The sequence below is a fragment of the Tursiops truncatus genome, chromosome 3 (assembly GCF_011762595.2).
Source record: "Tursiops truncatus isolate mTurTru1 chromosome 3, mTurTru1.mat.Y, whole genome shotgun sequence".
Lineage (NCBI taxonomy): Eukaryota > Metazoa > Chordata > Mammalia > Artiodactyla > Delphinidae > Tursiops > Tursiops truncatus.
This window is the reverse complement of record NC_047036.1, coordinates 89,358,446-89,381,488: the sequence shown is the minus strand read 5'-3', so window position 1 is coordinate 89,381,488 and position 23,043 is coordinate 89,358,446. Positions and strand designations below refer to the sequence as shown.

Genomic DNA, 23,043 nt, shown 5'->3' with positions numbered 1-23,043 from the left:
CCTGCCGATGCAGGGGACGTGGGTTCGTGCCCCGGTCCGGGAAGATCCCACATGCCGCGGAGCGGCTGGGCCTGTGAGCCATGGCTGCAGAGCCTGCGCATCTGGAGCCTGTGTTCCGCAACGGGAGAGGCCACAACAGTGAGAGGTCCGCGTACCGCAAAAAAAAAAAAAAAAAAAAAATGCAGTCTGTTCAATCACTTCTACAAATGAAACCTAAATCCAATAAATCTAAAATAATTTTGTACCTAGGAACAAAAATCAGAGCAGACTAATTATAAGGGACTGGGAAGAAGTTGTACTTTTCAAGTTTATGTAAAATTGATGAAAACAATGGTTTAAGATACCATACCCTGAAAACACTAAGGAGACAAATTCCACATTGTGACTCTTTAACTTTTTGAGAATTCAAAAGAGTTTTTAAAAAAAAATATTTTCTGGTCTCTGTAATAAATTAAGAGATAAGTTGTTCTTCTCAGTCTTCATGTTACCCTAATTTTCATCATTTTGCAGAGCTTTTTCACGTGTTTCCTATGATAACTTTCCATTTACTTATCCTCACAGAAATAGATATCCAACACAAGAGGGAGGAGATATGGGAATATATGTATATGTATAGCTGATTCACTTTGTTATAAAACAGAAACTAACACACCATTGTAAAGCAATTATACTCCAATAAAGATGTTAAAAAAAAGAAATAGACATCCATCCAGCCCCTGTGTATGAGAAAGGTACCTCTTGGTCTTTATTGTGGTATTGCTTGAAGTTCATCTCTTATTTAGAATTAGTTATTTGACAAATATTTGTTGAGCACCTACAATGTACCAGGTATTTGCCACGGGATTTGAAAGAACAAGAGCTAATACTTTAGCAAGGGAGATGCACAACCAGAAATAAAGGAAATAGTCAGTTTGTTAATAATGTCTGAAGGATGTAAAGAAGATGCAGTAATGGAGAAAAGAATGAGTGAAAAATAGGTTCACATGCATAGATGCAGCCTGACTGCAAGTTCCCAAAAGGCTACTATCCAAGGGGGCTATTGTCTGTAGCATTCAGTCTTCTATACCAGCTCTGCTGTTCTGAACAAATGGAGGGCTTCTTTCTTCAACAAACAATATCAGGTACTCTTCTGGCCCATGCCACCACCAACAGCGATTTCCTTGAGTGGATACTGCCCTAGATCAATGCTCTGTCATCAGTTCCCCATTTGCTCCTGCCTATTTTATTTCTGGCAGATTCAGTCTCCAAATTGGTTGTAAAATAGAGACACAGTGAAAGCCATCAATGTGATTAAGGTTGGCAATAGATCCATTAACTGAAAGAGTTAAAGCTGACTTGAAAGTAAAAATTAAAGTAGGACATCTTTAAGGTGCATGTATGTATGTGTGTGTGTGTGTGTGTGTGTGTGTGTGTGTGTGTGTATGTGTGTGTGTGTGTGTATATATATATATATATATATATATATATATATACTTTACCATAAAACATACAAATGTGTATCATGTCCCAGTCTACTGATGTAAGAGCAAAGCTTCTGCTTTGATTATGGGACCACTAATTGGCATTCTCTGTCATATTTTCTGCATAACCATACATATGATAAATTATCTGTGGTTTCTAGCTTAGTTTTTCTAAAGTAGAACAAGAACTTAAACACTTAAAAGTATAAAGCAATCTGAGTGCAGATTGCTTCTACATCTTTACAATTTCTTCCCAAATCTTTTGTAGTCATCTCGTCAGTATTTATCAGTGACTCAAAGCACTCAACTTTATATTAAAACAAAATCTTTTTGCTTAATTCATCAGTTTAATAAAAATCAAATTATCAGAGAAAAATAACAAGAAAAACTGATTTGGGAATAAGTAATTGATTGGTGGTAATCACACAACTCAACTGAAATACTGGAGAGAAAGAAGTGTGCCAGCCTGCTAGCTAGTAGCCTATTAGCAACAAGGTCAGGGTGCCATGGGCACAGAAAAGAAATGTAGAGTATCAGTTGATCCAGCTGGTCAATTAAGTAGAGGTTTTTTAATAGAGATCTTAGGCAAAGAGGATGAAAAGTAAAGAACAGCTACCTATCTAGCTATAAAAAGTAGCACCTTCCTTGCAGAAAAACATTTGTCCATTTTTCTTGTTGGTAAAGTACCAGAATTTCAAAGCCTTGGGGGCAGACATTATGGAAAGGCAAAGGAATCAATCTCCACACCTGCTTTTAGAAACCTGCATGGTGTCTTTATTTCTAACTGTTTATCATTGGTCAGTGACTAACTGCATTTCTCAGTCCAGTTCGATCAGCGTTGCAGTTTGAGGTTATCTTAGATTGTGGCAATAGGGTGACTGTCAAACCAAGGTTTTGGTGCTCCTCTGACTGTCATCTTCATGTTTTCATGAGTTTTAATAAAAAATTGAGAGTCAGTCTCAGGGTTCCTAGTCAGCCATCATATAAAATGGAAGTGTCAACATTTTAAAAAAAGAAACATGTAATAGGTGTTATTTCATCTAAGTCAATGTGAGGTTGAAAGAGTATTTCAGGAATTAATACTCATCATTCCTGATATAATAAAATAAATAGAAATAATAAGGGTGGGGAGAATAGTGTGGGAAAGGTGGAGTCTTTCCTCCTACTCGCTCCCCAAAGATCTATTTCCCTGAAAAATCAGGGAGAAAGCAAACCAGTGAATGACTGACTTAAAATGGCAAACTCCAGGCAAGGTTATTTATTTTCCTTGCCAGACGTGACTGTTCGTTCCAAAACTAGTTCCAACCACTAGGCAAAGAAGTTTTAACATAAAGTTAACTAATGTACCATGGGGAAGGTATCTCCAGTTCCCTAAGAAACTTCTGATTGTTTAAATAATATACTATATTCCACTCAGTCTTCTGGGTAAAACATGCCCTCTAAAAATATTCCAGATTACAACCAGGCTGAAACGTGCTTCTGGATAATCAGAGAACTGGTCAATATACATCTTAAAAACAGTCATAATTAACAAAACACAACTCAGGTGGAATGTAGATGAAAATACACAAATATCCTTCACAAGCAATTAATATTTAAACAGAAAAGTATCTCGGAGAAGAGTTTAGGAACTCATCCTTCAAGTCCAGTAATGACTCAACTCATAAATGGACTATGCAATTAACACCCAGATAGACCTAGACTAGAATAGCTCAGCTTTTTTGAGTCTCCGGTACTGTCAGTTAATAATTCCCCCATTAAAAGAGAAGTTCTAAACTAGTTTTCTCAGGAAAGGACATTTGGGCTGCTCTCAGAATAACAGAACCTCTGGAGAGTACAGTGTCAAATCCTAGTCAAATCATGTATTCTATTATCACCTTGAATTCCCTTGGTATAATTTTAAAATGCAACCCACCATTTTCAAGAAAAAAAAAAAAAGCTCAATCTTCTTGATTGTATCCATTTATCTTTCTGCTAACTAATGTGAAGACACTTCTATACTAGCTTTCTAGTACATGATAAGACTTGAGCTTGAACATTACAATCCATGAAAAACAAGCACAGTGCTTACACTAATTATCACTGCTAATGCTTTTCCATCTCCCCCAAAGAAAAACAGTGAATATTCCAAACAATAAAAATAAGGTTGTGAACTTGGTTTCTTCACTTAAAACCTATGTTTAAATAACTGGTAGAGATGTTAGATACCTTCTTACTTACATTCTGACTTGGTATAAAAATAGGTTGATGACATAGTGACCAATCAGAAAATGCCCTAAAGCCTTGAATCCCATCACACTAGTAGATAATTACTACCAGAAGAACTGTTTCTGGGAACAATATTAAAAACACAAAACGTAGAATCAGGCAAATACTCTTATGTCAACAACAATAAAAAAAGTCTTATGATCTGATAAGGCAACTCATTCAGGTATTTGGGAGTATCTTTCGAACACTGATTCTGATGAGCCCCCAAGGATGTAACCTCAACGAAGTTCATTCTACAAGAATGCAATGATGCTGAGATGCAACCCTGAATTTTTCAAGTCTCATAGTATGAAACTCTGAAATCTCAAATGAGCAGTTGTCTAAATGCTGATCAAATTCAAAGCTATATTGAATTACTGCTGATTTTTACTTGTATTAGTATTTAGTGGATTGGAAGTCTTCTGCCACTCAACCTACAAATATTAGATGAAAGAATCAATTGGGGAGAATATACACCAGGATACTACATTTCACATAGAATATGGTTCACATAGAATGTGAACCATATTCTATGCATATCTGGTGTCTGAAGTTTAATATCCTCTTCAAGCAATAATAAAATATATTACAACAAATCTTTATTAAATTCTTACTATGTTGAATATCATACCATAGGCATAGTGGTGGACATAAATGACAGAAATAATTCGTACCCTCGAGGAGTTTACAGTCTAGTGGGATTAACTTCAAATAATTATACTGGCAGAAATAAGCCAATCACAATTCCCAGCCATATGGCTGAGCCGTGTTGGACCTGATTTAGATGAAAAATTGGGGCCACTATCATAATGGGATGAGATCTTGGGCAACTTGGGAGGAGGGTGAGTTTATTTTATTTTGCACATGGGAGGTATGTGAATTGTGGTGGTCAGTGGCAAACTGTGGTAGATAGTCCCCAGAGATGACCGCCATCATTCCCTTTGCTTCCTGCACATGCTCCTCACATCAAGTAATGGAGAATAATTCCCCTCTCTTATATCCTGGATGGCCTTAGTGACTTGCTTGACGAGTAGAATGTAGTGAAAATGACATTCTAGGACTTTTGAGTCTAGGTCCTAAGAAGCCTTGCTGTTTCTAGCCAGGTAACTTTTTCAGAATTCTGCTTTGGGTAGATTCCTCAGATAACTACATAAATTATAGTTAATAATTTAGGCACAGAGAAAGGCCTTGGGGCAAGAAGCCACTGCAGTAGTTCAAGCAAAACATAAAGGATGGCTTAAAACCAAAGTAACAGAAAGAGAGGAGAGGATGGATGTCAGCGATGAGTAAAGCTAAAATCCAAAACACTCTACAATTGATGATACTTAAGGAATGAGAAAAGACAGAAGTCAAAGTGTTTTCTGGGGTTACAGAACCTAGACAGCTAAAAAGAAAATGATGCTCTCAATCAAGATTAGAATCCAAAAAAAGTATATATGGAGAAAAACAGAGGAAATTAAATTAGAGGGGCAGGGAGGTCATCCAACAAACGAATGGCAATACTCCAAGTGAATGGGTTAACAAGTGCCTTTTTGGAGTTCTATCCTTTTTAAATCTGGCTAAGCCTAGAAAACATTGACTTCATTTGTGTCTCCACATGGTTAATGTTTTCTTTTCAAAGTAATCCCTTCTTTTTCTAGCCAAAAGAAACAGATGTACGATTCCTTACCAATAAATACCTTGCTAAAAATTAAAAGCATTTAAAGGTAAATTTGTAATAGTGGTTTGAATAAATTACTCTCAAACTAAAAACATATCTATTACTTAAAAAGTTAAACTTTCAGATTTACAGACGCAATCTCGATGTAACTTTGATTACATACTTGGTGGCATTTCAAATTATCTACCATTAAAAAAAAAGTTCCTTTATACCTTGTCAAACCATGTGACTTACAGACCTGTGCTGTGGCAACATTTAATCCTGTCCTGCCTGAACAGATGGAATGCTGAAAGAAGACTGAAATCTCTTTGCCTGTCTCAGATTTTACCTTGCATCCTCAGTGTTCTCTAAGTTCCTAATCCTGTAAGTCTTTGTATTAAGTGTCCTTACAGTTGCTTTCCTTAGGCAATTGTGAATGTAGAGAAACAGAAACATCTTTGTACATTTAAGGATTATTTAAGGCTAGACAATTTATGACTTGTCCAGGGTGCCCTAACTTTTAATCACATCTGCTTTCTATACAAAGGCTAAGAATGTATTCATTATACAGTTCACATAACCTTGTGAATTAAATTAGGCTCACTGACATGTACTATGTCACTTTCAGCAGATCATGGACTACTTTTTAAATACTCACAAACTAAATCATGTTAGGTTATAACTGTAATGTTGCCAACAGCATGATCAAATTCATTCACATGTATTATTTAAACTGTATGGATTTAGACCAGTGTTTCTCAACCTTTTTTTATTACAACCTCCTTAAAGATTCTTTTTAGACATTTTTTTCCTAATTATCCCTCTACACAATTTTAGTACTACACATAAAATGTTTATCTGTTACGTACTATTATCTGTATCTGTGCTTTGCATATTAAAAAAAATAAGTGTTTTTCACCGCCCCCCACCCTGCCACCAAGAACCAATTCTTAGCCTCCTAGGGAAGACATCTCCCTATTGAGAATGCATGTTTTATTTAGATTAATAATATGTCGTTCAAATAAGTATTATTCTTATAAGCAAAATAAAGCTAAGCCTTAGAGCATCACAGAAGACTCACAAAGAATAGAAGACTGAGTTATGGCCACTCTTTTTTTTTTGTTCTTTTGTTGTTTTACGGTACACGGGCCTGTCACTGCTGTAGCCTTTCCCGTTGCGGAGCAGAGGCTCCGGACGCGCAGGCTCAGCGGCCGTGGCTCACGGCCCCAGCCGCTCCGCGGCATGTGGGATCCTCCCAGACCGGGGCACGAACCCGTGTGCCCTGCATCGGCAGGCGGACTCTCAACCACTGCACCACCAGGGAAGACCATGGCCACTCTTTTGAAACTGCCAATTTAAAGACTGAGAAGTACAGACAATTATTTAACTTTCGGTACCTGCAAAATAAAACTACCAAAGGCTTCCATTTTAAAGGCCATCGTCAGTCCTCCATTCTTCACTGATTTTACTGAAAGATCAATAACTCAGAAAATTTGTGGCTAACAAGTAAAAAATAGATTTTAAAACCAAAAATATAAGTGGTTTTATTCATGAGGTTCTAAAGTTCAAAAAGGACAATAAAGATAAAAATAGGAATCAGACAATCCTAAGTATTCCCAATTCACCTAACTACGGAAACAGGAGCATTGACATTTGGTAGAAAAGAACTCTGAAGATATAATATTAAAATGAAGAACACTATTTAAATACAAACTGTTTAAATGGAAATATCAAAAAGTGACTGTTTTCCTAATAGATTCAAAAAGCCTACTTATGTTTATCTTTAATTAAAACTCTTCAATATTAAAAGCTCAAAAATATATTAATTAATAGACCTCTATCTCCTAACTTTCTGTCCTTAATTAATAGACCTCTATCTCCTAACTTTCTTCCTCTGGCATAAGTAAGGCTGAATTATCACTTACGTCTGGCTAAGGCAAGGACAGAGCACAGAGCATGAGTCCTCTGACTCATTATGGCCCCATCCCCACTGCATCCCACCCACCTTAACATGTACCCACAGGAAGACTAATGGGCTGGGGATGGAGCATGAATTACGTATAGCAAGCATAAGTTATTCTTAGAGTCAGCAAAAAAGAAGATCTTCCCCCAACAAAATAGAAAAAGATAAAAAAGGTAATAGATAAGAGGATTATGCCAAAAGCCAAATAGATTTACTGACACCACAGTTTATTAGGGACACAATATATAAAGAATGCCCATACAACCCAAAATTCATCAAAACATTACTTATTTTAAGACAAAGAAAATGTTTTGTAATTTTACATCTGATTTTTCTTTCAATATCATTATCCTTTCATCCTAACTATGGCCTGGCAATATGAAAGCTTTAAGACTTCAGCAAGACTAAACTTAAGACTTAAACTTTCTTTTCAAATTAATCCCTTCTTTTTTCCAGCCAAATGAGATGTAGGGCTTCTTTAGTATTACTTTAGTGATACTTTAGTATTACTTTAATGATACTTTAGTATTACTAAAATATACTTACCTTCCTGTTCTAAGGTTGACCTTTATATGCTTTAAGTTTCTATTTACTGAAGAAGTTTAGTCAGCTAAGGCTCTAGTCTATGTTTAACTGAAATCTCAACTTTATTAACAATTATAAAATTTCTGTGATAACTTTGATTCCATTTATTTTAAAATAATTTTAATAAAGTGTAAAATCATGAATTACACTTTACAATTACTCTTTTATTCTACAATTTATAACAGGTGATACTCAATTTCTCAATTTAGGTAGTAAAAAGTTATATTACAAAACTACGCTGTGTATCTGCATACACTGGGTACTGACTGATTGATATTTGCTCATTAAAAATGGATAACTTGGTTAAATAATTGTCAATAAAAACATAAAAGGTTTCTTTGTAAATCAGAGGCAGCCATCCATTAAATGCCCCATTTTTAAGTCCACTGAACACCTTTCCCATTTACTTAAACATAAATCAACAATGTGAAAATGAGGCAGTTTTACAAGCACAATGACAGTTACCTAGTAAATAATTTACAGTAGGAATCCTTATCTTCTAATAGTAATTACGTCTCTTCTTTCATTTAAAAATACAGGATCAGAGATTAATGAAAACAAGGTAAGTAAATAAAAAGGTAATCAAGAAAGAACACACTCTAAAAATAATCAATATTGTAAATATAAGGTAATTTTTAGAATAAAGCTATATATTTACCATCCAACATCAAGTATTCTGTAAGAAATATTGTTATAATAGTTTATTCAGCTATCAAGGTACCAAACGCCGTGTTAGCTATTAGCATTGAATACAACACAGTCATGGGGGAAAATCCATTTCTTCAAAACAATTGTTTTAAATTTGTAAGTTGATTAAATGAAATACTGCCTTATGATATATGCTGGGTCCAGAACAAAATCATGAAAACTCCAAAAAGTTAAGTCATAGAAGTGGTCAAAGTTTATGAGAAATTATGCTATTTACCTTGGCTCCGCACTCAGACTTATTACATTTTTTTGTGGCAGAGAACTTTGTGTTCTTTGTTTCAAATCCTATAAAATGAACAGAAGTTTTTATTTTACTTTTAAAACTTGTTTCAAAGTTAGCTATGTAATAGTACCTTAAAAAAACATGAAAAGGGCACAGTAGGAAAAAAAAACCCCTTTCCAGCTACATGAAGTCCATCATAGTTCAAAACAAATAAATCTTGTGTCTGTGCGCATGTATTGTGTATTTAGATTTCAAGTACAGCATATGTTACGGGTACTAGAGTCCATAACGAGCAGTTCTAACTAGGAATCAAATCAGAATTCTAGAGACAATTCTGCAAAAAGTTTTACTATGTTACTTTTGTGTCATATGTTTCATATCTTTAAAAAATGTAAGTCTGTTTATTGCATTCTTACTTTAATATGAAAACATATGATCAAGGAGCTTCTAATTAAAGCTAAGGAAAATAACAATTATAATGTCCAGTTACCTTACTATATCACTTAAGTGTTCTAAAAGCCTGTATGCTTTACATACCTTGAAATAAGTTCATTATTTTATTTTTCATGCTTAGATTTAGTGAGAATAAAATACACACCATAAATCAAATAGAGTCACACTTATGGGAAGGGACACACAGGTAATTTATATAAAGTGATAAAAATTCTTTCAAATAATGTAAAAAGAAATAATTATATTTCAATGTCTCTTTTTATTAAGATTCTCACTCCCTTTTCCAACCCAAGAACAAAAGAATCACACATTTTTATTATGAAAATAGAAGATATCAACTAACCATTTCTAGGAAGGTATCAAAAGAGTAAGAGTCGTATGAGCGTTTGTCCTTCAAAATAAGCAGCAGTGCAGAATGTCCAATTATCTTCTTTAAATTCATCAATGAATGAAAGAGTCTGTGAACCAAAAATTTTACTAGTCTGAGAAGTAATTCAAAAATCTCTATGCGGTATAAAAAATAAATAAAATAAAATTCCCCCCCCAAATCTCTATACAATATTTTCCTAGAGAACAGACTTGTGGTTGCCAAGGGGGAAGGCGGTGGGGGAGGGTTGGATTGGGAGTTTGGGATTAGTCAGATGCAAACTATTATACACAGAATGGGTAAACAACAAGGTCCTACTGTATAGTGCACGGATCTATATACAATATCCTGTGATTAAACCATAATGGAAAAGAATATGAAAATATGTATGTGTATAACTGAATCACTGCTGTACAGTAGAAATTAACACAACATTGTACGTCAACTATACTTTAATAAAAACATTTAAAAAAATCTGTATATAATATTTTCAGTTTCTTTAATTATGGCCAAACCACTATCACCTTCATCCTGTATTCAAAGTGAAACCTATAATAAACCTATGATGAATTGGCTCTTTTTTTTTTTTACCCTGAATGAAGTACTTAGGGATAAAAAAAAGTTAATCAGAAGGTATCACTGATAAGGATTCATTTGAAATAAGAAAACTTTCTAGACACACCCGAAACACATAAACTTATTCAAACTACTTATATTCTACATGAATATCATACCAAATAATAACAATAGCCAACATGATCACCCCAATAGCTCTAAGGCGTTCTACCAAAAAGCAATGATTTGATACTTTACTTTAGAAAAATCTTTAACAAGCATTGAAATAATGACAAAAGAAGACATGAGATTAACTCTCATTCACAAAAAAATTCAATCAGTATACACATTTCAAAGAATTTAAATTCCTGAAGAATTCAAATATATATTTTGTGAATTTAGTTTCATGTTCTTGTTCAAGAGAACTAGAGAAAAAAAGTATTTCACAGATCCAGATAATGAAATTGTCTTTGTCCTTATCATATTTCTTTGTCATTGAAATTCTTAACTGTATTCAAATTGTATAATTATGTCTGAGGAGCCAAAGGGATGCTTATGAATCAACTGTTTCAAGATCAATTCTGGAATAGAATCTCAGTACATTACCAGCTATTGGTGAAGCACTACACATAGGGGAAAAACCGCCTTTTTTCCAAATTTAATCTTACTATTTAAAGCTTTAGAGAGCAGGCACCTCTAAGCAAGCTCATATTGGAGAAATCTGTAGAGAAACTTTGCTAATCATGTTTTCAATCAACCATTAGAATAAATCTATTATGTTTATAGAGTGACTATATTATTTTCCCCAACACAGGAAGCAATTTTGGATCTATCTGTTAAAAACATTTTTGTTGGCATGCAACAACAAAAAAATTATAAAAGAACTAGATAGAAATAACTTCTTTTTTCCAGAGCATTAAGATTAACTTCAAAGATGTAAGCGATCATGATCAATAAGTTTTGAATTAAATGCATTTACATAGTAACTCTGTAACCATAGTATTAAAATCTTATGGATTTAAGTTCAGACCATCATCCACCTAAATTTCTCAGTCTATTCAAATGTTTTACTACATAGTAGTAAGTGTTCTCACCAGACTAAAAGACCATATACATGAATGAATACAATTCAGTTAGAAAAACAACTCCTTCAATCTAAGTTTATTTTTATTATCTACATGGCTATCTTTATGAGGTCATCTGAACATGAAGAATAAGTCATGTTCTCCATCAGCTAAAACCTTATATGTGTTACAGTGTATTAAAGTAGTCCTAATTAAACTGAGTGAATGTCACGAATCAATTTTCGTGTCCTAAAGGCACACACGCAGTCTTCTTATGAGATGACCGCTAAGGACAGGCGCATTTCCCAAACACTTTCTCAGTATGTATAAAGCTATTTTATTGAAAACAAAACAAAGCTAAACACAGTAAATAAGTCTGGGGAAAACTGGGTAGAACAAAATTTTACATGTTTCAACATTTCATCAACGTGGTATTTCTCAGAGCCTCTAATTTCCTAACCTGCCCTTATCCTATTATAAAACAGTTCAGGAAACATCATTTTGGAATCACAGTTTTCTAGTTTGCTACCATTCCTGCAGTCTAAAGGAGACGTTATCATGTCTGTTATTCAACAGTTTGATCTACATGTTAGGAGTCTCGTTTGTTCTTACCCTCTGTTCATTTTCTTCTCCTACCTATCTTTATTACAACTTAGCAATGGACAGAATTCTTAATCTTTCTGTAATTGACCTCATTACCATTCCTTCTTCACACAGCCCCATTAACCACTTTTAAGCTGAACATCCACATAGACACTGCCCATTCTAATTCATTTTTTATGCCATGATTAGAATTAACAGCCAAATATGCCATGATGTATGCTTGCTCTCCAGTTTATAATTACATAAAGATTCAATCTACTGTTGATAGCATGACACTAAGAGTCACCCTTAAACGGCAGAAGAGAGAGCTAAAAGGGCCTGGAGCCCTGATGGCATTGTGGAGCTGTCACACCTGAACCAGTGACCTGCAGACTTCTTTCACATGGCCTAAAAATAAGCAGGATAGGATTAATTCTGTTCCGAGTTGCTATTACTAGCAGCCAAAGGCAGCCCCTAACTCATACACTTGTTCACTGGGACATTTCTGCCAACATCTGAATAAAAAGTAGTCAACAATCCAAGGACAAGAGACCCCCCAATACTAGCTGCCTCTTTATTTATAATTCTCTAACTTGTGTTTTGAAATTTCCTACTTAAAATGTCTGTGCTAATGACTTGATAATTGTTTACGACTTTTCAATGAAGTGTGAAGTACTCACAAAGCAAATTTACAAATGTCAAGTACAACTTGAGAATTATTGTGTCTTTTTTCTCTGAGATGCAATTTTGTATGGGGATGCTTTTATAAGCTAAAAGCAACACCAAACATATGGAGGAACTAATGACAGGCCGCTGGAGAGGTTATGAGACAGAAAATGTTCTGTAGCAAAAACCCAGTGACCTGTACCCAAATTTCTTTCAATATCACAGCCAGAGAGATAGCAAGTAGGTAGTGGAGGAGGATGACTTCTCTATTTCCTCTTAGGAGCTCTGCTCTGGTCTGATTCCCAGCAGCCTCACTTTTAAACTCTCAATAAACCAAGAAGACAGGAACAGGTGAAAAAGAAAAATGGAGTATCTGACCTTACTTTCAAAAATGCTTTCTGTGGAAGAAATAACATCATTATCATACAATGAGTTTTTCTTACTTTAAGCTCAGCTCAATCTCAATAGACGGATGCTAAATACATCTGCCATAAGAAAACTGAGAAGATATTCAAGGTACTACCTTGAATATATTTTTTAAAGACTCAAGTCAACTAATGAAACCTCAAGAACACTTTTTTCCCAAGTTTAGGGAAAGGAAGTCGAAATACTGTAACTAAAACTTTAATTAACCCTCATTACAATTAGTAGTATCAGTTGTGGATCAAGTTTTTAATAATGACTTTATGTGCTATGTACACTTTCCACATATGAGAATACCTATAAAAGAGATTAACTTTTAAAATCTATAATCAGAACATATTTTTAATGATTTAGAAATAATATCAAAGCATAATCTGGAAGAAATACTAACCTAAGCTACAGTGAAACAATAGGCAAAACTCCTCCCCCAGTGTGGGAATCTCCTCTGCACTGATCCTAACGAATGGCAGCCTCAACTCTGGTATGATGATGGAAATCTCACTATCACAAAAGGTAAGCTTATTGGGAAGCACTGTTTACAAAGCCCTCTGCTATTCTGAGCCAAAGGCTGTACTCATTGTTTCTGATCTGCAGTATGAAAATAACTGAGTTCTACTCCATCATTCATTTGACAGACCATCCAAGAGCTAAAGATGGCTTTGATATCAATACCCAGGCCATCGCTTTTCATCCCAATTCCTTATATCGGCCATATATGACAAGGTTTCTAGGCTCTTCTACTTCCTGGCTATTCTTCCAGCCTTAAACTTTTTTGTCAATGCCCCTATCAAAAAATGAGGTATCCAAGAACAAATGGATATGAAATAGGATGAAATTAAATGGCTATATAATGAAGTGGAGCTCTTTATCTCCCTGGATTATAACTATGATTTACTTGATACCAAATCCTTGGTCAATTACCACACTGTACTTGGGGAAAAGTGGGATCGGTTTTATAATAATGTTTTACTACTCCATTTACAGAAATGCGCTACAATAAAAAGTTGAGACAGCCAGTACTTTGTCAACAGATTTCTTGAAAAACTGGTGACTCTGAAAATTGGTGGGTTTTCTAAAGCAAACCTTATAAGGGATATAATTATTAAAAACTTCATCAAAACATAAGCATTTTGGGCTGTCAGCATAACTGAAAATGTTTTCTTGGTGTGACACATGTATCTTTGAAATTGGTTTGACTTAGTGTGCTTTTACTTCAGTAAAAATTCAGCATTACAATTAAAAAAGACACTTCATCAAAAATAAAAGCTTATGACCTGAAATTTTAAAAGATTTTGTTTTAAGTCCACTTTTCAATATATTACCTGGTACCATAATCCACAACCACCCAATCTTTTGCAGTTCCTGTGATAGCATCATGATGTTGAAATAGTCCCAAATTCCTTCTTGCTTCTGTCAGCATCATATAATGGGATGATGAAAGAAATTTACTTATCTTGTATTGCTGAGCTTGTTTCAGGGCGAAATAGTAAAGAATTTCAGCAGCCCTAATTGCATAAAACAGTCATTAATTTTTATTTCAAAACAAACATTTTAGTTTACTACCTAAAATAGGTGGCACTGATACATTTTCAAATGTGTTTTTTTTTAAATCCATGATTTCAGTACAATCAGTTTATAAGACAGATACTGATAATAAACATTTCTATAAAACCACAAAGGTATCCACCTAATACATCTAAATTCTCAATCATCAAAGAACACCATGTCTCAGTGATATAAGGAAGAGAAGTCAGTACCTGTTGGCAGAAAGATATGTCCATTTACATATAACATAGGGAAAAAATATCTCAAAGCAGTAAGAACTGGATAAATGTTTCCGTCCTTTCTTCTTAGCAGCTTAGACATATACCATGAACTTCATCACCAGAAAGCCATTTACTCTCACATAGGTACATTAAGAGGAGAGGTGGTGGGGAAATGCATGGCCACGTGAGTGTTAGACTAACAGTAAAGGAGAAGAAGAAAATGATGGCCAGACAGCTCAGAGACAAGAGTTAGTCCAAGTGCTGAATGATAACATACAACAACTATAGAGAATTTAACATTAGAAACTGAAAGATGATAAATCTTATGCCATCTTTTCTTAGTATTTTAAAGTAAAAAATAAAAATACTTTAGCTTAAGGACAGTTTTGAGCAATAATATGGGGGTTTATAATTTTCATCTTTAATGTTTTTCATCTGAGGACATGGTTCAAGATGGGTTTCTTAAAAGTTCTTTAAAAAGAGACATGCCTTGATGGAGTGAAAAATATAAGAAGATTCTTTACCACAAACATGTTAAGATGATGGAGAGGAAAATCAAGGAAGCATGAAAATGTACCAAGGTATCAAAAAACAAGGAGAGATTCAAACTGCTTAAAAAAAAAAAAAGAATTCGTTTGAATTGTTGAAATAATTTAAAGAAACTAAATATTCTCCACTTTACAAAATTATAAGCCTTCTGAAATTCATGGCATGAGAATCACTATATAGGAATTAAGGAAACTGTATGTATATGTATGCATATATATCCAGAGCAAGTATTCCTGGTTATGGAAAGAATATATATACATATAAATACTCCAAAATGTAAAAAAGTGGATTTCAAGAATATTTTCTTCTTTGTACATTTCTATTTTATACACATTTTTTACAAATGAGCTGAGGATGAAATATCATTATCACACAATTAACTTATTTTCAAATAAATTAATTACATTTTGAAATTCAACTTACTATAGGTTTATTGTTTTAGTTTAAAGCAGCAGAATTATCAAAATATATTACCAGTAGTAATATATTTAAGTAACACCTTAAACAAGTTTAATAAATTAAGATTGAACCAATATTCATAACTCTTTGCCACTAAAAAATACTTGACCCAAAAATTATGAATAACATAAAGATAACTAACTGTAAAGATAACTAACATAAAGATAACTAAGATTCTATTGGGTAAGAATGCAGAAATCTCTGTAATATATAATTCTATTTTGTTACAAATAATGTATATTCATCTGGCACGTTTGTGAATATTCCCCCAAATAGTCAAAGGTTAGGCTTTTTAAATAACAGTTACTGTTAGTTTGTGGGAACAGTAGCACAACAACAGTAAAAATAATAAAAACACACACTACTATAAAAAAGTACAATTCTTAAAGAAATTATTGATTTTTATAAAAAGTCTGTCCAAAATATATTCAATATCCATTAGTACATAGAAGAGGGTGGGTTTGATATAAATTTTTATTTTTAATACTGAGATTCATCATGAATTCATATTTTGAACTTAACTGACAATGAATTTGTCATGAAAATAAATTACTCTCCTGAGCTACACACATAGAAAAAGCCTCAGGATTCCCTTGGGGTGGTTTCTCTTTATCAAAAAACAATGAGACTCAGTTACATAGAATTGTACTCTCCACTATGACAGCCACTAGCCACATGTGGCTATGTATATTAAAATTCATTAAAATTAAATAAAATTAAGAGTTCAGTTCCTCAGTCCCATTGGTCAAATTTCAAGTGCTCTATAGTTACATGTGGCTAGTGGCTACGATACTTCATAAACAGTGCAGAAATAGAGTATTTCTATCACTGCAGGAAGTTCTATTGGATAGTGACTGAAAAGAACTGGATAATGCACGGTTAGAGTGTTTTTATGTTTTTCTAATGACTTTCCTATCGTCTCCATATCTGTTTACTTTTTCAACCAATTACTCTGCCTCCATCTGTTCTCATCTCTTTCAAATTTTCTTCTAAGCAGAAAATCATACCTATAGAAATGTGTTTCAAATAAATAAATAAGAACTGAGATGGAGCCTCTAAAGTTCTCCCACATATAAAGTACATTGGTTTTAGAGTATGTACTTTGAGGCCTACATTTTGGCTACTGAGAGACCCTATTTGCTCCTTTTGACCCTCGCCCCTGTTTCCAACAATTCAGCTTGCCAGGTTACTGACCTGCAGACACACGATGATGTCACTGAATACTACCATGGTGTGCAAATAATATAAGTAGTTTAATTAGAAAAATATAAAACATTGAATACAACTCCCAGAAAATCTAATTACATAAACTGCTTTTCCTTCCAGAATAAAAGCCTCTGTAATAATCTGATTATGGTTTGGAGACACATCTCTGATTGCATTAAAATTTCACAATTACATTAAATGCATCCTAACACTGTATAAATGCTGTATATTATGCAAAACTCTACAGATAGGTTATGATAACATAAAAGAAGTGAAAAAATAAATGTAGCTATCTAAAGGTAACTGTACCTTAAATGGGATTCCAATATCCTATCCATTCGTTTGTAAAAGGGTCTGGATGTAAAGTAGCCACTCCAGTAATGATCATCTCTGTCAGCATAAGTGAAAAAATCTCCACTTAGAACCGGGAACATTGATTGGCTATTCTTTCTATTGGCTGCATCTTCTTTATCCAGTGCATCAAAATAATCTGATAAAGTCCCAAACTGTATCTAGAAAAAAAAAAAAAGGTACATTTCACTTATTCACACATTCATCTCTACCTTAAAATTGCTTCTAGCACTGAAAGGAAAAGTTACTAATAAATATTTAAGACATGCTTCCAAGTTAAGATAAATATATAGCTCAGACTTACTCAAATGCAGGGGGGGAAGCACTCAGTGACTTTCTTTTACTTGCATCAAGTCCCAAATTAAACTAAGAGAAAACTTGTACACCTATGCAGTAAGAAGAGTTATTTAGAGCTACAAATTTGTGGATCTGAAAACTCCTTACATATCCCTAGAATCTCCAAGTGTGCAAGGATCAGGATATGGAATAATCCAGAGATGAATGGAAAGTGGGGGAAGCAGCAAAAATAAAAGACACGTATTTTGAGTAAAATGTTCCAGACGTCTGGAAAAACAGTTTTGTTAGCTATTAAGTATTTTCATATATCATATGCACATACCCTCCCCTGGCCTCCCCTTCTCCCCAGTTTCTGTTCTTTATAATGGAGAGAAGAGAGACTTTTGAGAACAGCAGGTCATTAAAAAAAATGGACTTTCTCTACCAGCAGGTAACAATGAATATAGGTAAAACACAAAGAGGGAAAAGAAATGCAAGGCTGACTGCTCAAATGAAAAGGTTTTTCTGACTAGTGACTCAAATTACTAGTACATAAATCCATTTTTATGAGCCCAAACGATTCTATAAATCAAAGGAAAAAAGAAACATTATACCAGACCTCATAAACAGATATTAAAAGGCAGTGTTGCTAGAAGTAAACAGACAATTAGACAATTAAGTAGGGAATGTGTTCTTTTAAATAAGATGCTAATTTTGCTGTTTCTGACCTTATACATCATACATACATACACACACACAGATATTGAGAGCCATTTTGATTCAGTGTGGCAGAAAAATAATTAAAGTAGTCAAAAGGAGTTAGTGGCACTCCAACAGTTATTAAGAGCAGCACAGAAGCTGGATCCTGATGATGTGGGTTTGAATTCCATCTCTACCACTTATGAAACATGTGATTTTGAGCATAGTATATAATGTCTCTGGGTCTCTCTGTGTTACAGCTAATAGGGTTCTAAGTAAAATGCTTAGAAACATGATGGCAAATAACGGTATAAGTTTTAGCTATTATTCTTCCATTGCAAAGGCAAAATATTAACCAGAAACATAACAATGATATTAGTAAGATAAATATGTCATTATATATAAATATAAGTCATTATAATGACTTGTAAGATAATATAAGTCATTATAATCTAATATAATTGTGATATAATAAATTTTGTAACAGCAAAGTGGATGTCTATTTCCAAATCCTTATGCTTACATTAAAGAAAATCAATTTTCAACTATATTATCTACTCTTATCTTGGCTTCACCAAATATAGTGTTTCTGGGGCAAGTTAATCTATTTGTGCCTCAGTTTCCTCATGAGTAATTATAGTACCTACCAGAAAATGTTCGGAGAATTCAATAATTGTTAAAGTAAAGCACTTTACTTGAGGGCATTATGCTAAGTAGATAAAGAGAAAGATAAATACTGTGGATCTCACTTACATGTGAAATGTAATAATAATAATAAACAACTCAGGAAAAGAGAGCAGATGTGTGGTTATCAGAGGTGGTGGGTAGGGAGGAGGAGTTGGAGAAAGGTAGTCCAAAGGTATAAACTTCCAGTTATAAGAGAAATAAGTACTAGGAATGTAATATACAATATGATGACTACAGTTAACACTGCTGTATTTGTATGAAAATTGTGAAGAGAGTAAATCCTAAGAGTTCTCATCACAAGGAAAATATTTTTTCTTTTTCTTTTTTTTATTATACCTGTATGAGATGATGGATGCTAATTAAACTTATTGAGGTAATCATTCCACAATATATGTAGGTCAAATCATTATGCTGTACACCTTAAACACCTTAAACATAAACAGTGATATATGTCAAATTATATCTCAGTAAAACTAGAAAAAAATTTTTAAATAAAGTAAAGCACTTAAAAAACTTAATTATCAAATCATAATCTCTCAATACATTTTAGTTAATATTACGTATTACTCCCTAATCTCATTACCAGGAAGCAGAATGTAATTACTAGGAAGCAGAATATGTGTGTGTGAACATGCAAGAAATGAGGGTCACAAATACAAGGAAATACAGCGTTAACTTCAGACCCAATAGGTTCAGATGAGCTCAATAACCAATGCAATATTGAGGAGAACAAAACTAGAAGAATTATACTATCAGACAGTAAGATCTATTATAAAGCTGTAGTAATTAAGACAGTATGAGATCAGTCAGATAGACAAAAATGAATAGAAAGTCTAGACACAGACCCACACATACATTCATCTCACTCATGATTAATGATAAAGACGACACTGCAGTACAGTGGGCAAACTGTGGTCTTCAATAAATGGTGCTGGATATTCACATAGGCAAAAAGTATCTCGATCCCTCCCTTCACACAATACACAACAATCTATTCCAAACATACTACAGACCTAAATGTTGAAGGTAAAACAATAAAACTTCTAGAGGATAGCTTCAGAAGAAATATATTTTCATGACTATAGGGGTAAACAAAATTTTCTTAAGCGAAACATAACATGCACTAACCATAAAGGAAAATACTGCTGTATTACATTCAATTAAAATTAAGAATTTGTTCATCAAAAGACAGCATTAAGAGAGAGAAAACACAAGCTATACAGTGGGAGACAACATGTGTATAACTTTTATCTGAAAAAAAGACTCAATCCAAAATACATAAGAGAACTATAAATGGTTAGGAAAAAGACAGATGACCCAATTTAATAAAAAAAAATCATCAAAAGACTTAAATAGGCACTTCACAAAAGAGGATATCCAAATGGCAATAAACTTATGAAAAGAGACTCAACCTCATTAACTACCAGAAATACAAAATAAAACCATCACATCTATCATAAAGGATTAAAAAAAAATCCTGACAATACAAAGTCTGAGTAAGGAAGTGGAGCAACTGAAACCGTCATACAATGCAATATCCAGTGCTTCTGTTTTGGAATCTTGTTTGGCAATATCTAGTGATGTTGAACATGTAAATTCCCAATAACCCCAGAACTCCATCCCATTTTATACCCACATAAATTCATACACATGTATACCAAAACATGCACAAAATGTTCAAAGCAGCATTATTTGTAATAGGCAAAAACTGGAAACAACCCAAATGTTCATCAACAATAGAATGGATAAATGGTGGTATATATATATCAAATGGATACTAGAAATACTATACGGCATTGGGACTTCCCTGGTGGTCCAGTGGCTAAGACTCCACACTCCCAATGCAGGGGGTCTGGGTTCGATCCCTGGTCAGGGAACTAGATCCCACATGCTGCAACCAAGAGTTTGCATGCCGCAACTAAAGATCCCGCATGCCACAACAAAGATCCCGCATTTGGCAAACGAAGATCCCGCATGCCGCAACTAAGGCCCGATGCAGCCAAATAAATAAATAAATATTCCTTAAAAAGGAAAAAAGAAAAACTATACAGCATAAAAAGTTAATGAACTACTGTTACAGCAACACGTAATGGTGGATGGATGAATTTCAAAAACATAATGTGGAGCAAAAAAAGCTAGACACAAAATAACACATATTTAAGATTCCCTTCTCATAAAATTCAAAAACAGGCAACACTAATCGCAGTGATAGAAATGAAAATAGTGGTTACTTTTGAAGGAATTGGTAATGACTTAGAGGACATCTGTGGGACCCTTCCAGGGGCTATAAATGTTCTACATCTTGATCTGGATGGTGGTTACATGGGGGGGTTAATTATTTTTTTATTTTTTTTTATTGAAGTACAGTTGATTTACAATGCTGTGCCAATCTCTGCTGTACAGCAAAGTGACTCAGTTATACACATATAGACATTCTTTTTTTTTATATTACATGGGGGTTTTAAAACTTGAAAATATTCTTTGCATAGTTAGTGGTTTGCACACTTCTATGTATATGATACATCAACTTTTTAAATTACGTTAAAATTGTTCTAGTGGGCAAACAAAGGAGGAAATAGGTAAAATACTAAAAGCAGGATTAAATTCTTCAGAATCATGCAGTGGATCCTTTTGCAGACCTCAAAACCATTCCCCAAGAAGATAATGAGATAAGATTCCCACATACATACGGACTCTTCTAATCAAACGTCCATGTATGCACTTTATCTTTGAGATTACAGGGATGATTTAAATATAGGCCCGATGCTCAGAGTTTATAACACGGTAGAAATTCAGTTTTAAGTATCTTGAATAACCTCAATATTTTATTTAAGTATATTTATTTATTTAATATTATTTAAGTTTACTTAATAAATTTGAATTCTCACTACATAAAAGGTGGTATATCATCAGCTTTCTAATTTCCTACCAGGTATATCACTTCCTCTCTATGGTATTTTCACATATTTTTTACTGTCTTAAAGGTTCATATGTGAATATAATAAACTGTTGGATAATTCATTTTCTCATATAGGGTCCAACATATGACTCTTGTTTGAATCCTGACTTACACAATGTATCTGTTAAAAATAAAAAAAAAATGCTTTTGTGAGATCAGGAAAATTTGAATCTATCTGGATATATGATATTAAATTACTTTTAATTTTTTAGATGTGATAATGGTATTACGATCATACTTTTTACACCGAGTCCTTTTCATTTAGAGATACATACTGAAATCGTTATAGACAAAAATACATGACCGCTGAGATTTGCTCCAAAATAATTCGAGAGAGAGGAGTGAGATGACAGTGGGGCACAGCTGAAACAAGAGTGACCTTGAGTTGATGAATGCTGTAGTTGAGTCATGGATATGGGAAGCAGGAGTGGGGTGGAGGAAGGAATTTTCACTATTCTCACAACTTTAGGGACATAATAGATTTTCCACAGGGGGGAAGAAAGAGCAAGAACGACAGACAAATGATTAATTTTAGAAGCCTTCTCATCTAAGAAAAACGCTACTGTAGTCTCTGGATACAAGACGTTTGTTTGCAAAATTCTTGACATGTGCATCTGCCAGTCACACTACTAAATCACAGGACGCAAATGTAAGAAACAACACACTTTCAGTAGGAAAGGAAAACAGGGCATCACTGGAAAATGAACATCACAACTTAGTAGGTGCATGTTTTCAACTACATAAAGTAATGCCTCTTTAATCCTCAATGAGTGGTAAGAAAGGGACAACTTTAGAAATGGAACTGTAATATAAGATAATTTTCCTCTTCATGAATTATACTTTTATAGAAGAACTACATATTCTACGAAATACTGGGATGTGGGACAAAGAAACTAAGGCTATTGTGTTTTAGCCTCTCTTAATAATGAAGGGTCAACTTCAAATACAGTCTCATAATAAAATATTTTCTCATTACCTTAACATTATATTGAGAACGAGAATTCATATAGTCAAAAAGCAGTTGGTAATTCTTGAACTGATGATCCCATTCCGTGCGTTCACAGTAGCGGAAATCATCTCCTAGGGGGGCCAGGACAACTGTGGTATGGAAAAGCTTTGACTTCTTTCGGTACTGATCTAGAAGCATCTCAGCCCT

The 23,043-nt window shown here is 33.9% G+C and overlaps 1 protein-coding gene across 1 annotated transcript in view; it reads right to left on the bottom strand.

The window, feature by feature from the left end:
- MAN2A1 (mannosidase alpha class 2A member 1) overlaps positions 1–23,043 on the bottom strand; it is a 161,235-nt gene that overhangs the window by 60,278 nt on the left and 77,914 nt on the right. The window contains exons 8-12 of the mRNA XM_019940811.3: positions 22,864–23,041; positions 17,225–17,427; positions 14,258–14,440; positions 9,622–9,736; positions 8,820–8,887 (exon numbers count right to left, since the gene is read on the bottom strand). Coding sequence (XP_019796370.2) covers positions 8,820–8,887; positions 9,622–9,736; positions 14,258–14,440; positions 17,225–17,427; positions 22,864–23,041 — 747 coding nt within the window. The remainder of the gene's footprint in view (positions 1–8,819; positions 8,888–9,621; positions 9,737–14,257; positions 14,441–17,224; positions 17,428–22,863; positions 23,042–23,043) is intronic.